General features: G+C 41.1%; 1 protein-coding gene across 9 annotated transcripts in view; it reads left to right on the plus strand.

Moving 5' to 3' along the window:
• Positions 1-12,141, plus strand: part of RALGPS1 (Ral GEF with PH domain and SH3 binding motif 1) — a 232,575-nt gene that overhangs the window by 92,946 nt on the left and 127,488 nt on the right. For all 9 annotated transcript variants that reach the window (XM_081847635.1, XM_081847627.1, XM_081847632.1 and 6 more), the window contains exon 9: positions 4,390-4,516. In XM_081847635.1, coding sequence (XP_081703761.1) covers positions 4,390-4,516 — 127 coding nt within the window. The remainder of the gene's footprint in view (positions 1-4,389; positions 4,517-12,141) is intronic.

Consider the following 12,141-nt stretch of genomic DNA (forward strand, 5'->3'; position numbering starts at 1 on the left):
TGCCATAAGCTGATTCCCTCTTGCATTTTGGCACAAATTGTAACGTTTTATCACGTGTTAAGCTTTGTCTTTATCCTTCCATAATTTCCTGTGTCTTCTAGTTTATAGCATGGTATGGTAAGACATACATACACATATGCTGATTACTACCACTTGTAAGCGAGTCTGCCAAAACCACAGGCTTCCCTCCTTTTCTCACATCGTGTATTTGAAGATGTACAAAATAGTCCAAAAACATGTCAACCTGTGGTTTTTAGGAGGACTTTCCAGTGTACCACTATTATCCCCATCGCAGTACACGTAAATTATCAGCTGAAAATATTTGTCACTGAAATTTTTTTGATTCTACAGAACAGAAAACTTCACTGTGGCCAGAAGAGAAAATACGTTCTCTTGTGTCCTCCTTAGACACTATCTCCTAACATAAACCTTAAATAGTGGCAAAAAGATTTAATGAGTTTCAACTGCTACAGCCAGCCAATTAGTAAGAATAGATTACTCTAGGAGAGCTGCTTTTCTGCATTAGGAATCTTCAGACATATGGGAAGTACACTTCCATTTATGTTTAACTAGGTACCTTTTGTTTGGCTTATTTCCTTCACCGACTTAGCAAGGCTACCTTCCTCCTTCTAAGACATTTTGGCTCTAGATATGTATTTCCTCGTCACATCACATAAGAACTTCACTGCTGGTAAAGCCATACATTTTTGGGGGGGGGGGGGAAGGAGTGACACAGTAATATAGTTTTACCAGCCTGCATGTCTTGGCAGTTCTACAAAATAGGTGCCAAAGGAATTCTGTGGCAAAATGCTTATTCTCACAGGATGTGTATGTTACAACATGCATTGGTTTTAACTTTTATGGCTTCACTCAAAAGAACCTGGGAATTTTAGTGAAGTATTGATAATTATTTGTTATGAAATACCAACTGCCTTTCCTATCCCCCTCTTGCAGTACCACAGTTCCCAGAATTCTCTGTAAAGAGGTGATAACTGCTTTAACTTAGTAGTGTAGATTTGCCATCAGTGCGACTGCCTGGAAAATGAGAAAGCTTTGACATTTCTTCTGTGATTTATGTCAAGTGCCCTTCATATGTATGTGGTTGCTAGCCACATCTATAGCATTCATTCAAGTTCTCTTGGGATGCAGGTTTTAGAGGGAAGAAACACTTACATACTGTCTTATAGCTGTAAGATCAAATATTCTGTATTTTGTCTTATTAAGTATATGTATAAGGTGAAGAAGAGTATTTTGCATTTTTGTGGCGAATCTTTGGGCTGTATCCGATGTTAGTCCTACTCAGACCCATGAAAATTGATGGCTATGACTAACTTAGGCACATTAATTTTATTTTATTTTTTTAAAAGATATTTATTAAGATTTTGCATAGTAAAACAAGTATCACAATCAAACAAAACAAAGGAAAAAGACAATAAAAAACAGCACAATCCAACAGGCACATTAAAGCACAATAAAAGACATAAGAGAAAAAAGAAGAAAATGATAAGAAAGAACAAAAAACAAAGAAAAAAACAAAAAATCTAGTTTTTTGCTTATTGTCTTTATAACCCTCTTTCCTGACTTCCTCACATCTCCCTTTTCTGTGTTCCCCTTTACACAATCAAATTCAGCAATTCCTTACCCTCTTTCAAATCTTATTCAATATTATACATTTCAACCTATTATGTCTTCGGTTTTCCTTTCCTTTTAAGTTTAGTTTTGACATAATTTTACTCTGGTCTTTTCACCCTTTTTTCTTAAAACATTTTTGCATATTCCTTTTAACTATGTCACTGATGCCATATTATCTTTATATCCAACATCATTTTAACATTCAAACATTTTACAATGTTTTTGGAGATATTCTTTGAACTTCTTCCAGTCCTCTTCCACTTAGGCACATTAATTTTAATGGGTCTGCTCTGAGTAGGACATTGGATACACCCATTTGTGTTCAATGTAAAAAAACCTAGGGAAATGACTTGCAGTATCCCAAGTGTCTGTGTGCTATGAAATGACAAAACCTTGCTTGCTTTGAGAATACCATTATTCAGTTGATTTTTAAAGCACTATTATTCTCTTGATTAGATTCTAACAATTTTTAAAATATCAAGTAAGTTCTTGTTCAACTGTCAGCTTAATTCCAGCAACTTCAGCATGTTGCTAATGGAAGTTTGGCAGAAATATTTAAACACAAGCAGGCATTGATTTATTCCCAACTTTGTTATATCTAAGCTTGTTATTCTACTGTCCATTTATGTGCATGCTTAACTGGGAGCACATGGAATATTTCACATGCTTTTAGTACATGTGTAGCCAACTTCAGAACTAAAAACAAAATAGTTTAAATAGTTTGGGATGCTTCACACATAATGAAAAGCTTAGATTAGCCAGGTTTGTAATGCACTAGGTCACTAGCAGCTGTTTTCAAGGCGTGTACATTTCTTAATTTCTGAAATATATATGTCTATATGTCAAAGTAATGCATGAAATAAACCCAGTTAAATTTGTCATTGCAAAATTTCTATAACCAAGAGGGCAACCTATATCTTGCAGGCTGCATAAAGTGCTATACCAGTCCCAGTTCCCTCTGCCTGTTTCTCATCTAGTGTTCTAACTAAATCATGGGTGCTTAATTTGAACCCCAGGGACACACCTGCCATTTCCAACTTCACACACCCAACATACTGCATTTATGGAGCAAATTGAGTCTTTCAACCTTTTGTGCACTGATGTCTTACTATGTTAATGCTGTGATGTTGTGTGCATTACGGGGAATTGCCTGTTTTGTTGCAGTGGAATATGCTTGCTGTATTGCATTGGAAAGATGTCATTTAGAGTGTGGGTGTAGAATTGGGTGGACTGCCCAGAAGATATATTGAGCTAAAAGGCTTTTTGTAGCCCACTGATGCTTGGATCTGGGGGTCTGTCTCAGGAAAGCAGAGTAGCTAGGTCTGGTGTGAGAAGTGGTACTGTGGTACTGGATTCAAATCCTGGTTTCTTCAGGGTTTCTTTATTTTTATTTTTAAACAGATAACAAGTGATGAGAAACACCACTGTCAGTGAAAGGAAAGAATAAAAGGTTAGATGAACAAACAGTCTGGCTTGGTATAGGGCAGCTTCCTAACCTGGGTGGGAAGTGCATGAATGTATCAGACACTGGGATAAGTTGCAGTTGTGAATCAGGATGTTTCTGAGATTAGACAGCATTGAGTTGCTGATCCAGGCAGAACAGAAGTAGCAGCAGAGAGCAAGGCAATGTAGGACTTAGAGCTCATCCAGATTTCCTCTTGGCCCCCATTTTCCCCCAGGAAAACTCTATGTTTACCACTGAATTGGAACAAATGTCAGTTGGGTTTTCAGTGGGTTGATGTTTGCACCAATTCAGTGCTAAAGAGTGGGTTTTCCTGGGGAAAGTGGGGAGGGGGGCAAACAGAGAACCACTTGGACCCATGCCTAGAAAGCATGGGACAAGTGGAAAACTGCTTAGACCCAGGAGCATAGTGTGGGGAATGCCGGGGGGCCTGGCCCCAGGGACAGATTTTTGAAAGGGTGTGAGGGAGCACATCAAGGCTCTTCCATGGCAAGCTCCCTCGCTTTCCAAGCTGCTCCTGAGCCAAGCCTTCAGGGTTGGGGCAATGGCAGTGCCTCCTTCACTTTGTGGCCGTCAAAGGGACGCCCCTGCGTGCCCTGACGCCCCTTTCCCCCATCCTGGGCTGACTAAGAGGAGGTGGCCCCCATTGAGGAGAGGTGAGAGGTTATGGCAGCCTCCTCCTCTAGCTTTGAGCCTTTCTCCCTCCACTCGCCTCACTCACCGCCGACTCAAACAACTGCAGCTTGGTCAATGGTGAGAGCTTGGACGGGTGCAGCCACTCTCCATGCCCACCCCCTTAGCACTGTGCCCCAGGCACTGAGAACCTGCACCATGTGGCTGCTTGGGCCCATGCTTCCTAGGCATTGAGCAAGCAGAAGTGTGGATGAGCCCAGAGTATGACTGAAATAGATGAAGGGAAGGTGAATTGGAATAGAGCAGAGCAGGTGCAATGGTGTAAGCAGAAACAAGTTGCTTTGTTGTCTTGTTCCAAAAACTGTGACAGGGAGTACTTGTAGGATATATGTAGTATGAAACACACAGGATTGAATGAAACACTGCCTTTTCCTTTTAAAGTATTGTGAAAAGAGAAGATACTTCACAGTGTTTGCTATATCCATTTTCAGGTACAGGGTTATGGCTGATTCTGTGGACCGTTTAAAATTTGTTGCAACCCCTTAACCTCCTTAGCAAAACAGTATTCAGCTTAAAGAAATTTACTGCTTTCCTGTGTTCTAACTAATTAAATTTTCATTTTGCAGAATGTTAATAGTTTTACTTGACCTTTCTTTTTTTAGCTTTTGAATCGCAAAGACAAGGCCACCTTTGAGAAGCTAGACTACTTAACGTCTAAGGAAGATAATTATAAGAGGATGCGGGAATATATCAGATGTTTAAAGATGGTCCCCTGTATTCCTTATCTAGGTAAGTCTAATTGTTATCTATCAAATATAGTCTTCAATTAGATGCCTTTTCTGTTTCTGACTAACAAGTAAGCCCAGGCATGTCAGATCCAAACCACAGGTTAAACCAGTGTGGTTCAGTTAACCAGTGTTGTGAAGAAGTTTTACAAGTGGTAATGTGGCCATTACTTCTGCTATGCGATGAGGAAAAAGTCACTGTGGTCTGAGCTGTAGGGAATGTGAAAGAGGCACTACAGAATGGGCCCATTATCCTAGCACAGAGGTTCTCTCATGATGTTGCTACATTGGTGCCTTGAAAACATACCCAAGGCCACTGGCTGATGGAAAATTCCTGCTTGGCCTAAATATGGTGAGTTTTATGCTCATCTGTCAAGTTTTCTTCAGAATAAAAATGTTTGGGGTGCAACTGTCTATGATTGTTCTTGATTCTACAGAAGAATAGAGGGGGGTACTTAAATGGTAAACATATTCTTATGTAAAGGAACTGGAATTAGGCAAAATATATTCTTCCTTTGTGATCAGTTTCTTAGAAATTTATATCTTAATGCACTTCTCAGAGTTGTTATCTTTTAGTAGTATCCTCAGATTAAGGTAGTTCTACAGCAAGGGTTGGTTATCTGTGGGCCTAATCCTGCCCACCAAAGCCTGTCAGAGTGCTGTATAACCAGGAAGCGCATTCGGAACTGCTCCAATATTTCCATCACCAGTCTCTGGAAACAGCACATCAGAGTTCTCCTTTCTTTTCCTTGGGCCCTTCTATTCTCATTGGCACCAGAATAGAAGAGATGCTGGCATTGTCAAATTGGGCTGGGCTCTTTTTAGTTGTGATATATTGACCCAGAAATACCTTCCTCGGGGAGGCTTGTTTGGTGCCAAGCTTCATATGCTTTTAGTTGTTTTATAACTAACCAGGTATTTTATTTAAGCCTTCTGCTTTTTAAATTTTCTGTTTCAATTACTGCTGCTTTGTTGTTCTTACTATGTTTTTCTACTGATTTATCATTTTCTTTTGTTTTAAATTGTTTGGAAGCTCCTTTGAGAGCTCTTCAGACGAAAGCAGAAAAAAAAGATACATGTATACTAATACAGCATCCAAATTATAGAATTACCTGGAAACAAACCTTATGAATGTCTTAATGTTGCGGAAGAATATATTTATTCAGGAGTGTTAGACTCCTGCATAGGATGCCACAAAGATTACAAATGAATGCCACAATAAAAAAGAAAAATACTGGCAGGGTGGGAGGCAGATACTGGTGTAATGGATCAAAAGTAGTAATGGTTGTTGCAGATATTTCGTTGCAAAGCTCTACCTCACTGTTTAAAGAAGCTCATTGTAAAAACAACATAGACTCCCATGTTTGCATAGACCTCATCAAATACTACTATTTGAATGTAGGGAAAAGTTCCTTTGCTTTTGCTGTTCTGTGCATGCTTTGGCTTCAACCCCATTATATACATGCATAGATATGTTTCTGTGTTTAGGACTTCTCTCTCTGCATTTTAAAAAACCCCAAATACTTTGATAATCCTCACTTTTGTAGTTATGTCTCCTAATGGTGAGTTAAGGGTGTTTTTTTTTGTTAGGAGGGCATTCCTTTCACCAGTTGCAAGTGTTCTGTGCAATTTGTCATGTTGCAAGGGATTATTGGAGTGCAGTGACAAGTGTGGATCAAATATGTGAGAGGGAAGATGCTCCCCCCTCCCTTTCCCTCTTCCTTTTATCTCAGAAAATAGTTGACTGTACATGGGCAGGAGATTGCTAGGAAGCATGTGCCCATACTGCTTATTAGTCAGTTTTGCATACGTATTTCTTTTCAGAGTCTCCTCCACTGATGATACCAAGGGACTATTATGCTTAATTTGTAACCTCAAAGTTTTTAAATTTCATATGAGTCAGTCTTCATGGTAAAGGGATATGTTAAGCGTCAAAAGGAATTATGAGCAAAGTCTATAAAGAATGGCGGTTATCCTATACTACCCACTCCTTTATAAGGACATTGGAAGGATAGCGGGAAAGAGGGCTGTGCTCCTTGACAAGAAGCATTTCTCTTTCCACTGTTACTTGGTTCAGAAGACCTGCCAATGCCCTGTTCCTTTAACCATATTCTGCTGTGCTTTTCCTACCCCTATATCTTGGCTATATGTAATGCTACATATCATATTTCCAGTTTACGTTTGAGTTCTTGCTTAAGTACCCAGTTACCCTTTTGCTTATAATTCCTAGTCTCCATGGTTTTTCCTGCTGTGGTTTTTCCATTTTTGCTTTGTTAGTATTACATACTAGTTTCTGATTTTTTTTAAAAAAATATCCAGGATCTAGTGATCTCATTCTTATCCTTATGGGTATTTGCCATAGTACCAATAAAGCAAATAGTGCATTTTGTTTTGTTTCTCTGCTTCATTGAACTCAATTAACTGTCATAACCTCAAGAAACAAGGATGTGTGTGGTATGCAGAAAACTAAGCATATTTCACAACCCTTAAAATGTGGTTTTTAATGCTGTGTAACAACCTTGCTTTTTGCATCGTCTCATTCAGCATTTGAAAACACACGTCTTATAAAGGCCTGCCAAGAGAGTGAAGTGCAACTGGGTAGTTGCTGCAGCTGGGGTGGCATGCAATGGAAAAATAACAGGGCTGGAATTAATGAAGTAGTATTAACATCAAAGGAACTGTGCATATTTCTAGGGTATTCTCTGTCTGTAATTTTTATAGCTGGAAGGAGAAAGGAAGGGAGGGGAAACACTAGATTCATATTCAGGGTTATGAGGTTCATTTTTAGTTGAACACAGCACAATTTTGTGGTTTGAGGAAACAGCAGCTTTTGAGAACTTTCTTATAAAGATTCCAGAACCTTTTCCAAGACACATAAGTTTTCATTCTTTTGGCCAGCCACCTCAATTATATATTGCCAGTGGATACTATCTTGCTTGCCCTTATCATAGGTCATTTCTAGGTTATTATACTGTATACAGTTAAGATAGATGAGAGATGAATGTAAGAGTTGGCTCATACTTACCATCAGAATACATGGATAACCTTGACTTCATACATATGTACAGCATATGAATTTTAGATATTGGGATTATAAAATGTGGCAAAAGGTAATTCTGCCAGTTAAAATTCCTGTTCGGTTAATATTTTGTTGCTGCCCCCTCATATGCAAGAGTTTTGCATATTTTCCTTCTGTTGTTACTAAGGAAGGTAGTGAGCTTTTGTAATTGATTTCATTGCAAACCATACTAAATTCAAATTTTAAAAACTGGCTTTTTTAACTTTTAGAAAGCATATGTATATGCATATAAATATATATTGCATACATTACCCATATGTTCAAGTCCACTTTTTATTCTAAAAACAGGAATCTTTTGACTGAGCAAAAAATAAAATTTTGGCAGTGTTTTCCTGCAAATATAGAAAGCTTCCAAGAGGTTCGCCCAGATTCAAATTTAAAAGGCTCTTCTTTCATATTGGCATATGTTACTTGTAGATATACATTGCTCTATCTGCCTGAATGAAGGAGACAGAGCTTCTTTTGTTTCTGTTGTTTGGGATCTTCTGAATGTAAAAGGTGATATGTTATTGTACACTGCTGTATCTTTGGCAAAGCCTCTTAACCCATATCCTTCCCAGGCAACAGTGATGTGAAATAATTGTAGTTATTCATAATTGTGCTTCTGATCACACACTTCAGGGTACCTCATATTTCTTTTTGAGGGAAGGAGTGAGGGAGTGTTTGGCAAAGCTTTGGGGTGTCCCTCAGCATCCTTTTTTTTCTTGGGAAGAATTCTTGGGCTTACCAAGCTTTCCCCATAAAACCTGCCCATTCTAATTATTCCACGTTTGTGCATTACATCACATCATTACTGATTCTTCTTTTGGCAGGGCAGAACCCCTTTAGCATGAACTTCTGCTACTCTTACCTGATCTGCTCCTCATGGTGAATGACCCCATAACTTTCTGTGTCTGTGACTGGCACCGACTATGCATGAGCCGTAAAGGCCTTGTTTATGGTACATTTGTAGTCTGCACAGATGCGGACCGAGCCTTTGGGCTTGGCGGGTGTGGCGATTGGGGTTTCATGGGGGGCATTAGGCACCGGCTCGAGTACTCCTTGCTCCATGAGCCGGTCTAATTCCTCGTCAATTTGGGGTTTAAGGGCGAACGGGACCTGGCAGGCCTTGAACCTGATGAGTTGTACAGCGGGGTCTAGTTGTAGGCCAATGGGGGGGGGCAGTATATCATCCCAATGCCCCATCAAAACCTCCGGAAACTCTTTGCAGATGGCGCCCACGTCCACGTGGGAGCTGGTGCGGTTCACCCCAGTGATGGCTAGTCCCAGTGGCCCAAACCACGCCAACCCTAGTAAGCTAACGTAGGGTCCCTTGACCACAATCAAGTCTGATTGCCGCTTCAACCCTCGATATTGTACATTGAAGGTTCCCACCCCCATTGTGGGGAGGGGACCTTGTGTTTTTGGAAGTCCTGGAGGGTTAATGGGGCTGGCCTAAGGTTGGGGCCGCCACTGGGACACAATTTCCTTAATGTCCGTGCCAAGATTATGGACAGGGTTGAGCCTGTATCAAGCTCCATGAGGAATGGGACTCCCTCTATCTGTACCTCGATGTAATTTTTTTCTGCATTAGAATGAGGCAACTGGTATACCTAACAGTCTGTGATCTCCGTTGAGTTGCCTTGGTGTGTTGGACTATAGGGCCTGGGACTCTTGGGTCAGCCATCTGATGCAAGGCGTCGGGCAGGGCGGGCGCAGCACACCCAGGCAATGTGTCCCACTTTTCTGCATTGTCGGCATTCTGCGTTGTGGAAATGGCAAGTCCTCCGCTCTTGGCTCTCCTCACAGCTTGCACAGTTCCCCTCTTCCGGACAAGGCTGTCGTGGTGGGCGTGCAGTTTGTGTGCACTGCTGCACTCGGTGCACATCCTCCCGGTTGGATTCTGAGTTGTTGGTGAGGTTCTTATGGTGGACCCTTGGTTGGGACAACGCATTTGACTGGAATCCTTGCACTGACTTCTCAGCGGCTTCAGTTGTAGAGCCTCCTCTAGGGCGACCTGGAACTTCAGGTCCTTCTTAGCATAGAGACGCCACTGCAGCTTCTAATTCCTCAGGCTGCTCACGAGGCAGTCGCGGAGCATGTTCTCCAGCTCTGTGAAGTTGCAGAGCCGGGCAGCCTGGTGGAGGGAGGTCACATACCTGGTTATGGTTTCTCTGGGGGCCTGCCACTTTGCGTAGAAGGTGTTGCGACATGCTCCCACCAAGGGCTGTGGCAAGAAGTGCCCCTTCAGCCGTTCCATTATCATGTTGTAGGGAATGGTAGCGATATTTGTGGGAGTGAGGAGGGCTTGGCCAATCTCAAACGTTTCTTCTCTACAGACGCTGAAGAAGGTCGCCATCTTCTTGGCTGCATCAGTGACGTCCTTTGCCTCCAGGAGGAACTGGAAGCAGGTGGCATATCCTTCCCAGTCTCCTGAGGCTGGGCCGAACGGCATGAAGCTGTTGTCTGTTGCCATTCTGGGTCTTTGGGTCCCAGAGCTGTAGCCTGGATGTGCGGTGCAATTGTGTGTGCAGTGCGCGGCAGACAGCTCAGCAGGATCTCACCTTCGTCACTGGTGAAATATACTTGGAGTCCTGCAGTGATTTCATGCTCTTTATTGCAGCTGGTAAAACAGCGATTGAATTTCCCCGCAAACCTCAGGCTTTTATATACATTATTTACACAATGAGTCCTGTCTGATTGGCTGATTCTGCTTCCCTCCTGGAGCCTGATTGGTCTGCTCCTGCAGGCTAATCAGTTGTTGCATTCTACGATCCTACCAGCCTAATAGGCTGATTAACTTCCTCCTGGAGCCTGATTGGTCTTTTCCTGCAAGCCAATCAATTGTTGCATTCTACGATCCTACCTGCCTATTGTTCTAGTATCCAAGCTTAGTACATAAAAATCTGTAATGTCGTACTGATATCTGCAACACACCTGGTCCCCATCCTTTTCACCAATAATATAATGGAGCTGCAACCACCTCTCGCAGACAGCTTCTTCTTTTATTTTATTTTACAGCGTCTCACATCCATCTTTGAATATATGCCACTTCATGTTCTTTCCAGCATTCTCTGTTGTTTGTTTGCTGCATCCACATCATAAGCCCTACTGTTAGTTCTAGGTCATCTACCCACCACATAGGTGATTGTCTCTTTAGTCTTTTAAAATTGTAGGGGCTCGACACTAGCACTGCTTTATTCCACCGACCCGAGTTGTCTCTTGCCAGAAGCCCTGTGTATGTACATTTCAACTTTGCGACCTTTCCTTCTAACGTTTATTCTCTGTCATATCCAATTATTAGTTTCCCTGTCTTTTAATTGCTCGTTCCATTGCTTGTTGTGCTGTTCTTAAGCTGTTCATGTTTCTTTGTGTCATGGTTCAGCTTACACATTTGTAATCAATTAAATGAAGACAACCCCTTACAACCCAAATATTTTCTCATTAAAAGAAGTTGCACTTGGAGCAGAGGTGAAAAACTGGACTTTGGCTAATATAAGGGAAGGGGCAAGTCAAGATTATATGGTTTTAAAAGGGGGGACAAAAAGAAAGGGGATTTCAGATAGCTGCCTGTTGGCTCAAGCCTCTTTCCACAAGACAGGATTCAGTAGCAGTTGCTTTGATTCTTTCAGCAACTTGGACAGATGGTTCTTTGCCTTGAGTAGTAGATAACAAGCATATAACAGGGGACTCAGAAATGTTAGGAGGAGGCGAACTTGATTCAAACCGCAGAAGGACAATATGCCCCAAACTAATGGGCAATTAGAGCTTGTTGTCCAACACCCTCCAATAAAATGCAGTGGTAAAATACTCCATTAAATACACATGCCCTACAAGGTATTGCTTCTAATTGTGATGTTCCCAGAATGCTTTGTTGCCTATAGTTTCACATGTGCCTATGAGTTTAATCTTCAGAAGAATTTTAGTGCTTCTGCTGTGTTCAAACTGATTATATAATACTATACAATTAATTCTCTGCTATGCACATATATTGAGCCTATACCTGTAGTATGTTTTGCAGTGTATATTCTATGTATGGATAAAAACTGGTGTAGATGAGTCTGAATCCCTTTGTGTTTGCATATTTTTGTTTGGGTGTGCTTATTCCCACAAGCACTGCAGATATTGGGGAGATGAAAAAGATCATGAGCAGCATGAAGAACACTAGAAAGAATTGGTATTTGTAGGTATCTTGTTTTGTTTTGGTACTTCTACCAAAATAATGCCAAGGTATGTCTTTTCTCCCTTTCATATCTTCTTCTGCTCATCCTTGTGCTATACTCAGTTCCTGATGGACACACACAAACTTAACTCTAGCACTTTCAATATAACTTTATACTGTAAACTTCGCTGTGAACCTTGGATGAAGGGAGTTATATAAATTTAATTAAGTAATTAATAACTTTATCGTGTTCTTGATTGTTGTAATGCTCCCCAGGTTCCTACAAGGTCCGTGTCCCTTGGAAGTCATCAGGTCAGTTCCTTAGTTACTTCATTGAGCCCAGACTTCCCTTAAAATCCCATCTCTTGCCACCTACTGACTTGAAGAGAACAGCCTTTATAATCCCTTT

This window comes from Podarcis erhardii (assembly GCF_964252035.2).
Source record: "Podarcis erhardii genome assembly, chromosome: Z".
NCBI lineage: Eukaryota > Metazoa > Chordata > Lepidosauria > Squamata > Lacertidae > Podarcis > Podarcis erhardii.